This window comes from Quercus lobata, chromosome 10 (genome assembly GCF_001633185.2).
Source record: "Quercus lobata isolate SW786 chromosome 10, ValleyOak3.0 Primary Assembly, whole genome shotgun sequence".
Taxonomy (NCBI): Eukaryota; Viridiplantae; Streptophyta; class Magnoliopsida; order Fagales; family Fagaceae; genus Quercus; species Quercus lobata.
The window spans coordinates 32,736,618-32,755,840 of record NC_044913.1 but is presented as its reverse complement, the minus strand read 5'-3'; the positions used below and the strand labels follow the sequence as shown (position 1 = coordinate 32,755,840).

The window sequence follows — 19,223 nt, the reverse complement described above, 5'->3', positions numbered from 1 at the left end:
ATATAGCATTTGACAACACATTACATCGCATGTTCTAATTTCATGTCCTATTTCTAAGATGAAGCCAGTGGGACAGAAGAATTGGTAGCAAGTGTATTTGGGATTTGAGATTTTGAGACTTTAGAAAGAGAGAAAAAATGTCTCAGAGTTTGGTTTGAGAGAGAGAGAGAGAGAGGAGGGAAAAAAAAAAAACATTTTTAGTTTTAGCATTTGAGATGCTAAAAATTTTGGCATTTAAAACATCTCATGTAGCTTGTTTTTTGGTGTTTGGTATGCTAAATGCTAAAAGGTTAGCATTTAGCACACTTGGTGCTAGTGCTCTTATATTACAAATAATATTTATTTTCATTATCCATGTCATCTTTGCCAAAATAGAATAAATTATCTAAAAATTGTGACTGATACATAATAATCAAAGTCCTTTCTAAAACTGTTCACTGAATATATAAGTCATCAAACACTATAAGAATGACTATTTGATTTTTGTTTGCCTATAGGTAATAGAAATATATGACTATATGAATATGTTCTGTATTGTTTTAATTACTTTTGTTAGACTTGTGGTTAAATGATTAAATTTATCATTTCTTAATAGTTTAAGTTTTTGGGATAATTGCTAATTTAACATGGTATCAGAGCTGAAGATCCTAAATTTGATCCCTGGTTTTCCTTTACCTCCCATTTAAAATGTTAAATTCTCTCTTGTTGGGTCCCCACTTATTAAGAGGAATTTTAGGCCCACAAGTGAGGGGGAGTGTTAGACTTATAGTTAAGTGATTAAATTCATCATTTCTTAATAGTTTAAGTTTTTGGGACAGTAAGTAATTTAACAACTTTAAATGACAATCAATTTCCTCCTCCATTTCCTATTAAAAAAAAAAAAAAGTCCTTCTCCATTATATTAGAAAAAAGACTCTTTAGATTTTTATCATTTTTTATTAATTATTATCAATAGATCACGTTAATCATTCAAATAATAGTTACATTCAACCGCACAAAAATTTACATTTAGGTTTGTCTTCTTTTCATTTTTCTACTTTATTATTGTCAATTTGAATTCATTATTTTTGTAAAAACCATATTTACTCTACGCTATATTTAATTATGAAGTTTCTAGGGTATGTCATATATTTGATGGTTGATTTAAATGATTTATTAACAAAATTTTGTTAGAATAATTTGATAAGTTATGTTATATATCTTTGGTAATTTGTTTTTTAGTAATGGTAGTTTATTAACTTATGTGGTAAGAATTTTCTTTTGGTGATTCACAAAATGATCCTGAATGAATTATTGTTATAAAATTTTACTTTCAAATAAGTTTAACCACAAAATGATCATTAATAATATTCCCATGCATTGCATGGGTTTGTGAATAGTTATTACAATAATATTTTTAAGCTAAAAAAGTTAAAACCTTGTTCTCCCAATTTTCAGTAAGTCTGCTAGTATAACTAATGCTAGAGTTTAATTGGTAGTACTTTAGCCATTGCAGCAATATCCAAAGATCATGAGTGCACAAGTTTGATCATTTTTATGATTATGTTTCTTTCACTTTTTGGGTCTATGAGGATACCTATCTAAAGGTGTGAAGACCTCCAAAGGGAATAAAATTGTGCTTAGGTGTTGATTCTAATTAATTTCTTCATTTCCTTCTTTTGATTACCGGCAACCTTTTCTCTACCCTGCTGGTTATGAATATAGTATGAATTGGGAAATTCCTTAAATCCATCGGTAAATTATTGTTAGTGATAAATTATTGATTGTCTCAAAAGTTTAAATTATTAAGAAATGGTGAATTTATCATTTAATCTTAATTATAACATTTTCACTCGTGTGGGCCCAAACTCCTCTCAATAAGTGACGCCTAACACGTGAGATTTTTAGCATTTCAAATGGAAGGTAGAGTGGAGACATGGATCAAATTCAAGACCTCCTGCTCTAATACCGTCATAAATTACCTATTGTCCTAAAAGCTTAAATTGTTGGAAAATTGTGAATTTAATCTCTTAACCATAATTCTAGCAGTTAGAAACAATCAGTTTTATATTTCTATAATGTCCTGACTGCTGGACTATCCATCTTATTGCATCAGGTTTATAGTGTTGCAAGTGATTAAAGCACACAATACACTTTCTCAGATGCTCAAACAGGACATACATTCTTCCATTTGTTTCTATGTTCTAGAGTCGAATTTACATGTAATAAACAGATAATAGCTGTCACCCAGTAAATAATCCAAATTCTTTCAATTATAGACATCTGTGTTTAGGGTCTCATTTATACTTTTCAATAAATCCAACTGAAATTAAAAAAAATAGATAATAATTCATTGATTTACTTTTGGAATTTATCAATATTCCACCAAAGTTTTGAACTTTTTAGATTGGTTTCATTTATTTATTTCATCTGGTGGTTTTCCCCTAGGAGGTTAGAAATGTCTTTAAGACGTCGTGATGTTGAGCAATGGATGAGCCATCGACGCTTGCCAGAAGAACTAAGAAGGTATTCCATTCCTGTCATTTGTTTACATTATTTATTTATTTTCTATCAGTTCATTTGTTTACATTCTTGTTGGAATTTTATATAGGTTTATTTATTTATTTTTTAATACTAAGTGAAGAAGGAGATAAGTGAATGAAGCTTATGGTGTTAGTCCAAGCTCACCTCAAACGGAATACAATTATTTGAGGTTTTTTGTTTTCTCATTGTTAAATTAAATAATTGAGTGCCCTATGACTTGGACTAATTCTGTCAGACATATCTTGATTCTTGACAGTATGGATCTCTGAAACTTTTAATTATCTTTCAAAAGTTTTTGTGGTAGGTCATTGCCAGAGATTTACATAAATACTCTTTGTACAGAGTAATCTCTCTAGCAGTTTTCAATCTCAAATTTTGTCAAAAATTTCTCATGCTTTAGTCTTGCTCCAAAATTACACATTTTAAGAGAAGACGAGAAAGTGATTTAGGTTTAAAATGACCAAGGATGTCATTAGCATAGCCATTTCACTGGCTCCATTCTTTTCTTTCCTGTTGTCCAGTCTTCTCTCTTTTATTCTCTCTCGCTCTGTCTCTTTTCCTCTCTATCCATGCTCTCTCTAATTTATGATCTATATCAAGAGAGCTTGTGATACATGTTAGGTGCGTGCCAAGAGGGTAGTATATGTATCATAAGAATACTTATATTGGATCAGAAACACCCATGTTCTCTAAAACTAAAGGCATTTTAGTATTTTTGTAATGATAAGCAAGTGTTAGAAAGGGCCATTTCTTCCCCTTCTCTCTCTTGATCTCTGTTATAGTATATCCATGGAAACCAATAACATAGTGATAAACATTGCAAGATGAGTATCTCAAGTTTACTTAATAGGAACATAAGCAAATTAAATTGAGAAAGAGACCTAACTTATTTGATAATTTTTTGCTAAACCAGGCAGACTTGGAAAATATATTATGAGGAAAAACTGAAGGAAAATGGCCATCATTTGCACAAGCCCAACTCTCATCACAGCCCTTCCCTTGGATCTTCTTATATTAAGGATTCACTATAGTCAAAGAAAACTAAATGTTTTTTATACTTTTTTCTACTGTTAGTCACCTCTCAAACAGCTCAAATCTGTAGGCCAAGAATCATCCAGTTACCAAATTAAAATCTGGATACCATGCATTTGAAGTTGATGCACACCAATTCACACCAAAAGCATGTATGAAATTTTTATTGCCTAGCATAGCACCTTCATTGAAGATGAGATGGTCAAATAATAAATCATGAAGGAGAGATAGTGAGAATTCAAGCTTTGTATCAGTCAAAGGTTGCTCACTGTTACAAGCGTGAATGATGGTGGCAATTTGGTTTTTGTATCAGTCAAAAGCTTACTCACCATTAAGGTTACTCTTTTTTTCTTTTTCTTTTTCTTTTTTGAGGGAGATGGATAGGTAGGCTAGATTTTTCAGGGTGATGGGTGGATAGGTTCAGGCATCAAAAGATATTATTACCCTTATTTTGATCAGGTATTTTTTGAGAGCTGGAAAAGGAAAATTATGTGAATTTCTTTTGTCTGTACTCTGTTCATTGTGGGTTCTCTGTCTCTTCAGTTTGGTAAGTTACACGCCCACTCAAGTGAATTTAGAACTCTTGACTTCATCTCCACCTTGTTCTTACAAGGAAAGGAAACGCTATTTGAGCTTGAGCTTATTAGCTTCCTTCCTTTTGGATAATAAAATAGTTTTGATTGATTGAGATGCTAGTTTGTATGCTTAAAGTGTGTATTGAACCACTCATAAGCGTTTGTGTGTGTCTATACATATAGGTATGTTCAAATATTTGAAGCCAATGCAGATAACATGTGCATGAAGGATTTCACATTCCCAAATTGCCTTTTGATGCGGGATTTATTGGCAATCTTACCCATATAATTGGCTTAATGTAGGCAAGTACGGCATGCTGAACGGTATAATTGGGCTGCTACTAGAGGTGTAAATGAAGAAATGCTTTTGGAGAATTTGCCCGAAGACCTTCAGAGAGATATAAGACGCCATCTCTGCAAATTTGTTAAGAAAGTAAGCTTCAAAATGTCTGAGCTTCATTACATGAATTTTCTAATATTGTATGTTTATTAATTAATCTTAGAATAAATCTTGTAGCTTTGATCCTTAATCCTATGTTTGATTATTAAAAAGTAGATTTCCTTGGAGGATCTTCTGGAAACATTGATTATTATGTTCTTTATGCGGACAAAAAAAATCATGAGACCATAACAACAAAACCCTCATCTCAAAATCTCCCCAAAACATCAAATTCCTCAACAACCACTGGACAAACCCATTTCTCTAACCTTACTACCTTTAAACATTTTAATCAGACCTTGTCAAAGATTCCAAAGCAATGGAAACTTAAAATGTTCAACCTGATCTCCAAGCTATACACTTAATTTTGCCCATGCCATGACTCTGATAATCTTGAACAACAAAGTGAGCATGCTTGAAAGATAAAAAAATCCATCCACAAATATCCAAACTGATCCATGCTGCAAAAGCTGCATTAAACTGAGGTTGAAAATGCTAGAGCACAGAATCATCTCTCAAAAACTTTCAAGCCTTGATAATTTCATTGGAGAATTACAAGGGAAAATTCAAATGATCAATGGGGAATCAGGAACGATTGCTATTATAGTCAAAGACATTTGTCTATTCTCCCAGCTATTAGAAAAAAGGAGAAATAGAAGCAAATAGAGTCCCAGATAAAGTTTCTAGAAGATTTTAAATTTTAGAAGAAAAAAAAAAAAAAAAAACTGTGTTTAAGTTAATATGGTTTACCCTAACGTTGGTTTTATTATACTTGGATAATAATATGCAAGTTAAAATTATACACTTAAAAGGGAAAATTTTGACTATTGATAATTTACACAAGAAGAAAGTGTGGTTTCTAGATTGGTTTTACATGTGTAAAAGTAGTGGGAAATAGTAGACCATCTTTTACTGTCATATTGCATTTGAGCTATGGTCTATGGGGATCACCTTGTTTGGTATCTATCGGGTAATGCCAAAGACTGTGGTTGAGATTCTAGCATGCTGGCAAGAAGATTTTGGTCGTCATTGCAATGGTGTCATCTATATGGCTGTCCCTCATTGCTTAATGTGGTGCATTTGGCGAGAGAAAAACAATCGGTGCTTTGAGGATTATGAAAGGACAGTAGTTGATCTAAAACTGTTCTTTTTTAGAACACTATCCGATTGGATGTCTATCATAGGAAGCTACTCTATTTATTTAATTTATGATTTGATGAATGTAATTGTTAATGGGTATAAAGCTCAGGGTAAAACAGTAATATCATTGTCTTTGGAAGACTATTATATGCATGTTGCTTGCTTTCTCTCTAGCTTACCTATGACTTTGGATCTAGTGAAATCACAACTTTTGGCCAGTAAAGACCTCCCTTCATTGAGTGAAGTTTTTGGTAGACTTAGGCATTCCACTTTATTTTATTGTAGTACTGCTACATTACCTTCTTGTGATAAATCTGCTTTTGTCACTTCAATGGGGAGTGGTAGAGGTGGTCATGTAGGTCAAGGCGTGGGGGTCAAGGCCGTGGAGGTCGTGAGCAAGAGGAGAAGATTGTGATAGAGAATGTGGCCTTCTCAAGTGCACTTATTGTCTTGGTGAGAATCATACAGTAGACTTAACCATCATCAAGCTAGTTTTTGGGCTGAAGAACCCACTTCAGAGTCACTTCCACCAACATCCAGAGTAGTATCTATCCCCGGGGAAGAGTACAATTGCCTCATGCCTATGGATTCTAATTCTGTTGGGTCTAGCTCTAGAACTACTTTCACCTCAGCCATTAAAGTTTGACAAATGGCTCAGCCACTAAAGTTTCGGGTTTGGGCACGACCAAAATCAGTCCTAATCTTTCTCTCTCTTCTGTCTTATATATTCTTGACTTTCCTTTTAATCTTTTGTCTATTAGTAAGCTTACTAAACTTCTGAATTGCGCTGTTAGTTTTTTATCCACTCATTGTATCTTATAGGATCTCAAGACGGGGAAGATTGTTGATGGAGGGCATGAAGCCGATTGACTCTACTATTTGGATCGGCATGGTTCTTCCAAACTCATAGGGAAACAATCAATTAGCCACAACAAGAGAAATGAATTAAAAAGAAGAGGATTTAAGAATGTCTAAAGAAATTCCCCATACACAACACAAAACTCTGTTTTGGATAGAAACAGTAAAATAGCCATTCCCTTCAATTCTCCTTCTAACTTCTCATTTGATCAAGGGAAGAATATTTTCTTCAACATAAATTCTCCCTTGATGTAACACGCCATTTCTCTGCTACCATATGTGATATACAGTAGACCATAAGGCTAAGCGGAATACATTGAATCTAAGGCTCTTACCTTTGGCATGTATTTCACCCCAAGCCATGATCTCATCCCAACAAAAGCTTGGATGCTTCACCAATCTCCAACTCATGAGAGTCCTCCATAATCTCCTAGAGAAAGAGAATTCAAAGAAGAGGTGCTCCATATTTTCAATTTTATTTCTTCATGGTACCCATTTAGTATCTCCATTAAAGCCTTGTTTAAGCATTCTTTCCTTGGTTGACAATCTATTCAACATGTCCAACCAACCAATGAAGGCATGCTTGGGTATGGCTCTTGAATTTTCAATCTCCACCAGCTAAACTCAGCTTTTTTCTCTCTAATGGCCTCCAAAGATTCTGCACAAGAGTAAGAACCGGATTTGGAAGGGATCCAAATTGGTCTATCTTCCACAACTAAATCAACAAGTCTCAGTTTGCTTTGGATTGAGACTAGGTTATAGGATCTAGCTGGTGACCAAATCCAACTACCCTCTTGCAACACACTGTACAAAAGAGCATTAGAAGAGCCGACTGCATCATACATTATTTTGTGGCCATATTTCAAGGACCAGACACCATCTGGATGCCACCAATCATGCCAAAGATGGATATTCCTACTTGAACACACATCAAATCTAATGAAGGGCCTAGCAATCTCCTTGAGCTTCTAGATTTCCTCAAGTATAACTTATGCCGTTCTTTCAATTCAACTCACATATTCCTTCGCTCCCTATTGTCATTTGGTTGATAGACCCCCAGAGAACATTCATTCGAAATGTTCTTCTAAGCTTCAAATGAGACATGATACTGAATAAAACCTAATGTAGCAATCTACTTTTCCACTACTCTCTTGTCTCACATCAACCATATCCCCTTGCCAATTGCACAACTTGAACAACCTCCCACTACACATAGGGACCTTGCTGAATGCTCTTAGCAATTCCATGAATCATAGATTTAACCTTTGAATACACACAACCTTCCAACCATGCAAACAATTTTGATAACTTCCCTTATTTATGGGGTTTGTTGGCAGCCCTACAAGCTACAACAATCTTTTATTTCAGTTGCTTACTAGCCTCTTTTCTCGTTGCATCATAATTAATTGAAGACTCTAGGTTCTTAATCTCCATCACACCTTTTACTGAAGAGCTTGAGCACTTCTCACCATCTGTTCTCAATATTAACTCACGAACAAATGTATAGCTTTTGATCCTTAAAGTCCTTTGTCAAAACTCTCTACGATTCTTTGGTCCCTTGAATTTAACATATCTTTCTTGCTGAAACCTCCCATATCTTCCCTCTCTTGCATTATCAATTATTGTGATGTGATTGCTTACAATGTGACTACAATCATAATCCCCTTCTTTCTGAAAATTGGCTCCTCATCACTATTAGCATAGCTATCACCTGGGTCCTTCCCAAGCGCCAATTGGAGTTCAATTTCATCCAAGAGTGTCATTAACTCTCAATAGACTAGAAGCTAGCCAGAGTTTGTCCCTCGGGCTAGACTGCCTCTTCTCTTTCACTTCGCTTGGTATTGCGCAAGTTTGTATTCCTATTGAGTTCAACCTTTGACGCCCATTGCATCATATAATTGGCCATGCATCATTAGGGAATATGTTTGGGCATGCATATTGAATTTCCAGCACTTTCAGTATAGATTTGCATTAGTAGTTTCATCTGGTTCCTCTTAGTCTTGGAGTACTATCATCTATGTCATTGCTCAAGCTCAATCCAATCTCTAGAGTTTGTCGAATTGAGTCTTATGTAATCTTATGCATTCATAAATAATAATATTGGGTATTCATACGTAAGACAACGTTGTTTGTCTCATGTCATGAGAGCTTTAGTTTGGTCACTTAACTGGAGTTCCATTTGATTATGCCCATTAGAGTTAAGGGCTTTCTGCCCTGGGTCCTCTTGTGTCAACTGGAATCCACCATATTATGATTTTGGGCTTATTTGACTTGTACCAATTGTTGTATGCATCATTTTAAATTGAAGTCCAGCTCATAATTAGTTTCTCCTAAAATTATTAAATTACATTGAACTCTCTTCGGACAAAGTTTGGCTTTAAACTGGTTTGAAACTATTTTTTCTAGCCCATTATGTGTCGAATTATAAGACTGTCCATGTGTACTATTTAAACAAGTCACATGACTCATTAAAAAAGTCAAAAGTCATGTGACTAAAATTACACATGGATGATCTCTTCAATTGTCACATAATAGATTAAAGCAAGATAGCTCTGAATTGGTTTGGAGCCGAACTTTTTCCTCTTTCTACCATTCTCTTGGTCTAGAAAACATCTCAATCAACTTTTTTTTTTTTTGAGAATCGCATCTCAATCAACTTAAGTTGCTTGATTGGTTTTCACTTCTTCTATGTGATCATTAACGATACACTTCAATACCACCAACCCAGTCCATAATGACCCAGTGATTCTATTTCCCATTATCTTGAATATTTTGAAAGGGCCTGCTCTACCAACTTCATAGCACGAAGTCCAAATGTCTTTTGGTCAATTCTAAGAAGTACTTGACCCCACATCATCAATCAAAACTTCCCTCTCTATTATTGGAATCTTTTCATATGATAAGCTATTACAGTTAATGTGAACTGCACCCAGTTCTTGCCAAAAGTCAAAACCATATCTCCATTAACCACCCCCCCCCCCCCCAAAAAAATCAGGGGTAAAGTAAGGTTAACCATGAGAAAATCTATACTAGAAAATCAAAAAAATTTAATGGCTTCCTTGTTTTGTTCAATTCATATATTATATATTTTTTCTTTTTGTATTCCTTTTCTTTCAAATTATCAGTTTTCAAGAAGAATTATAAGTGGTCAGTCCAAGTGACAATATTAAAACTTTTTTGGATAAGTAATAAGTTTATTGATATCAAAAAGGGGAGCACCCTAGTACACAGGGAGTGTACAAGGGGTCAAACAATCAAGAACAAAAGTAACAAGAATCTAGGAAATCAAGAAAAGATAAAAATGATTGGTTCCACAATGCAGCCAACCAATCCATTAAAGTTCTAAAGAAAAATAGCTTCAAGTCTGATATTGATCTCTCCTTATCTTCCAAACACCTACTATTTCTCTCTCCAAAGACACCTCAATAAGCAATGGGGAACAATCAACCATATATACCTATTTCGATGACAACCAAATCTACCTTGCCAACATGCTAAAAGCCCCACTACAAATTGCGGCATAACCCATTTCACTCCAAACAATCTGAACACCATTGCCCACATATCCATTGCAACCGGACAATGAAGAAAAAGATGATCAACCGATTCACCATTACACTTGCACATGTAGCACCAATCCAATATCCAAACCTTCATTTTTCGTAAATTGTCAATCATTAAGCACTTCCCCAAATTAGTAGTCCAAACAAAGAAAGCTACTCGGGAAGGAATCTTTTGTTTCCAAATACTTTTCCAAGGAAAGCAATAGTCATTAGAGCCCCTAAGAGACTATAATAGTCTTTAACCAGGAAACCCTTTTCTCTATCAAGTTTCCAGCACATCTTATCCTCACCAAACCCTTTCACCGAAGCACCATAAATGGTATCCATAAAACCAGCCAGTGCCTCTAATTCCCGGGCATGCAAACCCCTAAAGAAACTTACATCCCAAAAAAGGACTCCATTATCAAGTTTCATAAGCTCAGCCACACTAACCTCCTTGTCTCGGCAAACTCTAAACAATTCAAGATTGCTGACTGCAAGAGAAGTCTTACCACACCAATGGTCTTGCCAAAATTTCACCCTAGACCCATCCCCAATATCATATAGAATGTGGCGAGAAAAAGAAGGCCATCCCCTACTAATATATTTCCACAAGCCAACACCATATAGACCATTAGGAGCAGTTTGTTTGTATGCTTCTTGCTGCATACCTGTTGTGTGACCACTAGTTGAAGTCTCCTTGGGATTGAATTTTATGGCGCCACTAACCAATTTTCCCCTTTTAGTTTAGTTGTTATTCTGAAAATCAGTTCTCATCCTTTCTACTCAAGAGTAAGTCTACTACCACAACAATTTCCACAACTTGCCTATGTGGCGAGTTGTTAAAAGTGGAAAAATAATAGTGGGTCCACAATTCCACTACTCATAAATCGCCACGTGAATAAGTTGTGGCAAAGTTGTGGAAATGATTGTAGTACCAGACTTACTCTTCTACTTAATCCAGGAAAGATTTGTCTTGCATGTTCAAGCTTCAAAAAGTTCAAAGCTTTAGAAAGAGGAAAACTTACAAAAATACTTAGAGATTTAGAGAAACCCTCAATTTTGTGCTTTCTAATATTAAACCCTAAAACTTTGACCTTATTAGAATTGTCATGTGGATAGAATTAAAATAACCACAACCCTAAAGAGAAATGACCAAAAAATCTATTAACATAAGAAGGGGCAAGAGGGGTCTTGCATAAGTACCCTAATTTCCCACTACTAATTTGTTACTTCTTAAGGGTGGCAATTTGTGTTCGCGTGTTGGGTTCTTTTCGTGTCAACTTATTAGTATCCGACTATATGAGTCAACACTAATTCGACATGTTTATTAAATAGGTTAAAATTCCTCAACTTTAACACAACTCATTTATTAAACGAGTTAATCGTGTCGACCTGTTTATCAGATTTTATTAAAATAAAAAAAAAATAAAAAAAATTATGAAAAAACAAGCAAATAAATATTTTTAATATAAAATTCAAAACTAACATGTAATTACATCACAAATAATCATTCAAAACTAAAGCATATCTCAATATCACAAATAATTAATCACAATATGTTAAAGAAAATAAATTACAACAACTAATAAGTTTATATACTTAGGGTTTGAAGGGTATATTAGTAAAATGTCATTTAATTAAATAGGTTAAACGGGTTCTATATGTTGAACACTAACCCAACCTGTTTATTAAATGGGTTAGTCGTGTTAACCCAAATATGACACGAACCCATTAAGACTCAACCCGTAACCTGTTAATTTCGTGTCATGTTGTGTCGGGTTCGCGGGCTGTGTTTAATTTTGCCACCCTTATTACTTCCCAATTCTTTTTTGGTTATTATTGGCTTTTAGGGCTCAGGTATTGATTTTTATTTTTATTTTTTTCCTTGATTTGCTGCTTAGAGAAAATCCATCTTCACAGACTAACATGTTTAAGTTGAGCCCATCAAACTAATACATGCTTAAGTTAAACCTGTTTCTATGCACGTGAGGATTTAAAAATATACTGCAGGTTCGGATATTTGCCCTGATGGATGATCCTATCCTAGATGCCATTTGTGAGAGACTAAGACAAAAGATATACATCAAAGGAAGCAGAATTTTGTATCATGGTGGCCTGGTTGAGAAGATGGTTTTCATTGTACGCGGAAAAGCAGAGAGCAAAGGAGAAGATGGTATTGTAGTTCCCTTGTCTGAAGGGGATGTTTGTGGTGAGGAACTTCTAACATGGTGTCTTGAGCATTCTTCAATAAGCAAAGGTATAAGGTTAATCATTAACTAACTGTATATTTTCAAATAACTGTATCTAAAAGATAGCACTATATTTTGCCAACATGTTTCTATTGCAGACGGAAGAAAAATAAAGATTCCTGGACAGAGATTGCTTAGCAATAGGACGGTAACGTGCTTAACAAATATTGAAGCATTTTCACTCCGAGCTGCAGACCTTGAGGAAGTCACCAGTCTTTTTGCAAGATTCTTGCGGAATCCACGTGTTAATGGGGCCATAAGGTTTTTTGCTGTCAACTTTTATCTGAAAGCTTGTTTCAGAAGAGTACTTTGATAAATACAGCTTCTCATTAGATTTCTAGGATGAATAACAAAACAGATATTGTAAAAGCAAGTGATTTTCTTAGTCATGTAGATAGGAAAGTTCATCTGGGTTTCTTTTTAAATGCCTTCTATAATAATGTGAAATTTGCTTTATTGTAGGTATGAATCACCCTACTGGAGATCCCTTGCAGCAATCCGCATTCAGGTAGCATGGAGATACAGAAAGAAACGTCTAAATCGTGCAGATACTGCTCATTCTAATAATTCATCAAGAGTTTGATTCCAACTATTATATCATGTAAATGCACGGTTTTATGTGACTCCTTGTAGATCCTGACCATCATATGAAGCTATAAATTTTGATTTACTATTGCAGTCTTGTAATGACTTGGTCATGGTGTATGTGTGTAGTAATGTTGCCAATGACGCATGTCCAACTTTGGAAAGTAGATATTTGGCTACTAATGCTAAGAAGGTGATCTTTGCAACAATTCATTATTTATTGGGAAGGGATTAGTCTTCTGGAATATGCAAATCGACACATTTGGTGGGTCATAGGCATTTTGTTTTATTGGTAAGCTTGCGAGTTGTGTGGATATGCGTGATCTATGGTTTGAGTTTTTGCATTCTACCCTTTCAGTTCTTGTGTTTATTTACATCGCTTCTTTTTATTTTCCTGCAAAATCCTCTAGTGTGCTGTGCTACATCAGTTTTAGTGAGCTTGTCTGTCAGCACAAGATTCGATCTTGAAGACTTTTCCATGACAAGATTTTACTTGTTGGGATGGTTGATGTCTTACCGCTTTGTATAGTCAATAGTCTATTCCTTCAACCTTTATCCGCCCATCATGAATTCGAATTGCTATAGTTTATAGTTCAACTTCAACACCCTAGCAACTAGAAATAATCACAAATAATTCAGCAAAAAAAAAAAAAAAACCATCTGTACCACTAAATCAAACCTCGTCTTCTATCCTAAGATTTTTCCTAAATTGTTCACCTGTGATAGTTTGTTATTGATTTGTCACTAGAACTATTGCATACTCTTGTACGAACTCCTATATATTCTCGCATAAAAATCATTGAAATATACCAAAATTCTCAAAGGCCTTCTTTTATTTATTTATTATAAACAGATCATTCTGTCTTCGAATCCAGAACCTCTACTAACCACAAGAAAGCCTTTAAATGCTTCTCTATATGCTTAACAATTTCCATTAGACAAATGGGAATGTTAGTCCTGCAAACTTGTATCTCGCATATTACAGATTAAATTACATTGCATGCAAAATAAAGCTTCTTATGATTCCAAGAGGTGATTCTTGAGGCCTAACAACAACTTGAATTCATTTAATACTTAAAGTGACTGAAGAACTATATGGGCTACTGAAAACACCATCAAGTCATGTGTAGCTCGATTCATAAACTTTTGTAAAGACATCTATTTGCTATGACAAAGGGAAATAAGAATCTTTCTGAAACCCAGAATTTATTAAATGTCCTTTTCCTTTTTGGTCTACACCCAAAAACAAAAAACAAAAAACAAAAATCAAGTATTCATGGCCAATTTCAAGTAGATGAAATGAAAATCTCATCCCCACTTGTCAATGTGGCCAGTCCATCAAAATCCCTCTCCATCTCTCTTTTCTACGCGTACATATATTCTATCTCCTTTATTGGAATTTACTTCCACATTATTAAAATGCGTTATTGGTCCAATTAAGTATAGGAAATGAAATTATTTAAGTTCATTCAATAACATTTTCAATTATAGGACTCAATCTTTTCTTTTCAGTATTGGATAATGCATTTTTCTCAACAAAAAAAAGTATTGGATAATGCATAATAACTAAGCAATTAGTTAGTGAAAATCACTTATATTCAGTCATCAACAACAACATACTCGTGAATGCTAAATGGGATGTTTTTGAGATCACTGTACTATGAACTCTCTTATCCTTCTTTCCTTCTTCTCTGACATGAACACAACAAGCAATATCATTGTCACTTCAACTGCCACTGTGTTATCGTTCTCATTACCAACTCCATAATTATCGCCAATGTTTCGGTCATTTCCACAGTTACTATTAGAATGGTCAATGATTTAATGTTACCACAGCCAAAGTATCTAGCTATTGACTATTACTTTAACTAGTCGCTAACCCGTGCGATGCACGGGAAAATTATTGACTTCGAAAAAAAAAATTCAACAATGAGTAAATAGACATTTTGCTAGTTAGTATTTTTTTAAAAATATATATATATATATATATATATTTAACTTCTATATTTTTCCATAGTTTAAAAGTTGTCTAACATTGAATGTTATTGAGTTGCAAGTGCATAGTTACCAAAACCTACAAAGTAATTTACAATTCTTAAATTAATAAAGCAAAACTGCTAATAGTTATATATACACATACTCAAAACATGGAACAATATCAAAATTATAATACCTAATTCCATCATCTTTTATGTTGAATCCAAACAAATAATTAATCGACCAAAAATCATAGCTTTTAATAGGAAAACAAAAAATCACATGAACCTAAATAAAAAGCATTTAAGGTGAAGAATTAAGATCAATTTACGGAAACACAAATACCAAAAACCCCAAGACTTAAAAATTTATAGAATCTCTAAATTCTACTTCAAAACCAAACCAAATTCAACAAATTTATATATAACATACCAAATAAAAATTTATCATTCCTTAGGTTCGAAGACATAGGTTGCAGCTTTGATTTTTATCCAAAAAAATAGAGATGTTTTATTTGCCATGTACAATAAAAAAAAAAAAAAAAAGTAGAAATTTCAACCCAAAAACCAAACCAAGGAAAACAATGTCAATATAAATATGGAGATTAACACAAATACTCAAAAGAAAATCAATTTTAAACATAACAAAAGAATAAGATAGAAAGAAAATCTCAGGCACATATGAAAGCATATAAAAAATTTGACATAAAAGATAAAATTTATTAATAACAATATAAACAAATATCTACATATGTTGAATTGAAATTTTATTAATAATAACGATATAAAAAAATTTGACATAAAATTCATTAATCAAAGAAGAAGGTTGAATAAGATTGCTTGCATTTTTTTTTTTCTTTGTTAGTCTCTGCTTTTTTTTTAATGTTTAATTTTTTTTATTTTATATCCTAAAGTGAAGTTAAGTTTAGGGTTTTGAGGTGGTAATTACTAAGGTTTTGAGGAGGAAAAAGAGACTCCTAACAAGAGTCCTTTTTTTTTTTTTAATCCTAACTCTTTTTAAATAATATTGATGTGTAAAATTGTGGAGAGGTCAACCAAAAGTTCGGTTTATATATATATATATATATATAGATTATCAACGTTTTAGTTTGAGTTTAAGTTAGACTTGTTAGAGAGATGGAGTTTCACTTCTTGTTAAGTTTAGACTAAATAAAAATAATTTTGTTTAATGTTAAGTTTTTGCAAGATATTTTATATTTCTAGCTAAATGATTCATAGTTGTCAACTAAAGAAGGATTTAGAGTCCTAGTGAACTTGAACAGCCAACATAGAGGCTATGTTTCTACGTAAAATAATGGTCACCAAAAATTGTGTGGAACATGAAGTTTGGTGTGTTTAGAGTTTAGATTATGAGGAAAAACTAAAAATCTTGAAAACTTCAATTTTTTTTTTTTTGCTAATAATATTATTGTTGTATTTAAGTTGAACTTGTTAGAGAGATAGAGTTTCACTCCTTATTAAGTTTGGATTAAACAAAAATAATTTTGTTTTAAAAAATGATAATGATGAGTTTGAATTTAAATTGGATAGAGTTTCACTCTTTGTTAAGTTTGGACTAAAAAATAATAAATTTATTTAAATAAAATAATTATTTTATTTAAATATTGTGCTTATTTAAATGAAATAATAATTTTATTTAAATATTGTGCAGAAATGGAAAATTGTGAGAGTTTCTAAGATTTCAGTTTTATATATATGTATATATAGGTGAACCGTGAAATTATTTAATGCACCTGGAGACTACACACAAGAGCGTTATATCAATGTTTTTTAGGGTTCAAACGTTATAAAAAGAAAGGGAAAAAAGAAAAAGTTTTAAATCAAGTGAAAAACAAAATACAAAAAGTATTGTTATTTTTCAAGTGTTAAGACTTTAAATTCTTATGTATTAATTTATTATTTTTCATAAAATTTTATATAAATAGTAAAATTTGGAAATAAATATATAATAAAATTAATAAACTTATTTTTTCTTCCAATTAAACTCTATGATTTTATACGCCCAAAATGAGCACTATATGATTTAAAATTGTTATAGTTTAATTATTTTATAAGTTTAACAAAATTCAATATAAGTTGCAGTTGAGGTTTATCTAATTTATAAAATCATTATATGAGAGTTAAAAGAAGAATTTTGAATATGAAAAATTATAACACAACTTATTTAGATTAAAAAAAAACTATCAAATAGATACAATATAATGGTATGCTACCTTTTTATGGATAACAAAGTGAAATTCTAGTTCTACCACTGATTACACATTCTTCTCACATAAAAGTGGATTATAAGTGTAGATCTTGTATATGGAATTCACATTATGTAGGGGGAAAGGTGTAATATAGTGTGTGCGGAAAAAAGTTTTTCCATCAATTATCACCGTTAACCATTCACCATTAGGATGAACCACCGTTAATTTACGCTCTGTTTGTTTTGATATAAAATATTTATATGTAAAATATTTTACTGTAAAATATTTTCATTGAAAATAGTTTCAAGTGTTTGGCAAGATTAGACCTTTGAAAATATAAAGAGCCACCTGCCTCCAAATACAAGCACACCACCACTACTAACCACTTGGAAAAAAGAAAAAGAAAAAAAAGAAGCCACCACCGCCCTGCTACCACCAAAATCTAGTGATTGCACACCACCACTCACACGACCACACTACCATAACAACAACCACCAACAGGAAGCAACAATCCCAAATGAAAAAAAAAAAAATTTTCAAAATCAAAGATCAATGAAACCCACTCATATTCAGCCACCATCAAAACCCACGAACCACCACAACTACAGCAGTTTCGGCCACCAACCTCAAAACCAAACCTGAAAACACCAAACCCAGCCTACCAAAACCCAACACCAATGACCCAGCCCACTAAAACCCATCACTGACGACCCACCCCACCACTGAGAGGGACACCGGCACTCAGATCTGATGATGGCCCACCCCACTATCAACCTTATCAACGATCTGCACCACAAAAGAGGTAGTGGTTGTCAATCTATACTGTCCTTGCACTCGACATTCACATCAGGAACATTGATGCCGAGAGTCAAAGTCCCAAGGGTGGCGCTGCTGGTGGGTAGCACCGGTCAGTGAAAGGCTCTAGTCGATGGGTGGCACTACTGTTGGTTTGCGTCCGTCAGTGGGTGGTGCCACTAGGTTTTGGGAGAGAAGGTTTAGGTTGAGAAGGAGAGAAAATTGAGAGGGAGAGGAGAAAGTGGGAAAGGGAGAGAATAGATAGCCTGAGAGTTGTCGGGTGAGAGTTAGAGAGAAACTGTAAAATATTTTACCAAAATTTTAAGTGTAAAATATTTTACACAAATTTGCTTGGTTGATTTGGTTGTCTGAAAATATTTTACTTTTGACTAAATATTTTACTACAAAACAAACACTGTAAAATGAGAAAATATTTTCCTGTAAATACTTTATGTCAAAACAAACAGAGCGTTAATGTAGTTTACAATGTCACAAAAATTATTACCAACAGATACAGTCTTATGATATCTCATCATCCATCTTGTTACTAGTAACCTTTATTTTAGAATTTTTTTTTTCTCTCTCTCTCCCTTATGTGTGTTTCTTTTTTTAAAAAAAAAAATCAAGAAAACAACTTCGGATGTTAGTAGTAATCAATCAAATCAATATATATTCTTCTCAAAAAATCAATTCAATCAATCATCAATATGTGTATATAAATATATATATATATATATATATATATTTATATAAGCAGAGACCTCATGTTGGAAAGTATGAGGTTCTGCCAAGTGGCGCATTCTATGCAAAGAGAATTGAAATATTCTCAAGTGCCACATCAAAGATAAGAACAAATTAAATATTGACTTTTTGTTTCATTTTATTTAATGTTTCAAGACTTTTCTAATTAAAAAAATAAATATTCTTTGTATCATTTGGTTCGATGTTTCAAGACTTTTCATCCCTCACAAATACACATAATACTTTTTGCATTTTAATTCATTATCTTCACTTCTTGCACTTCTACCCCTTTATATATACCTACTCATAGTCTTTCATGCCATCCCATTTTAAATACACATAGACCAAAAATGATTTTATCTATCTTTAATTTTTTGGCGACACCAACCTAACTTTAACATTATTGTCTCATCTAATCCTAACCTGTATAAGTTAGCTACAATCAAGGAAGAGGGTCTTGCATTTTATATTGAGTGACAATGGCAATTATGATTTTGATGTTCAGGTCAAAGTTGTGGTTTTGTAGGTTTTGCAAATGATGTGATTGACTGTGAG

The 19,223-nt window shown here is 33.2% G+C and overlaps 1 protein-coding gene across 4 annotated transcripts in view; it reads left to right on the top strand.

The window, feature by feature from the left end:
- Positions 1–13,219, top strand: part of LOC115963891 (probable cyclic nucleotide-gated ion channel 20, chloroplastic) — a 50,367-nt gene extending 37,148 nt beyond the window's left edge. For all 4 annotated transcript variants that reach the window (XM_031083118.1, XM_031083117.1, XM_031083115.1 and 1 more), the window contains 5 exons: positions 2,428–2,505; positions 4,434–4,563; positions 12,123–12,369; positions 12,460–12,622; positions 12,824–13,219. In XM_031083118.1, coding sequence (XP_030938978.1) covers positions 2,428–2,505; positions 4,434–4,563; positions 12,123–12,369; positions 12,460–12,622; positions 12,824–12,944 — 739 coding nt within the window. In that variant the 3' untranslated portion in view covers positions 12,945–13,219. The remainder of the gene's footprint in view (positions 1–2,427; positions 2,506–4,433; positions 4,564–12,122; positions 12,370–12,459; positions 12,623–12,823) is intronic.
- Positions 13,220–19,223: the final 6,004 nt, after the last annotated feature.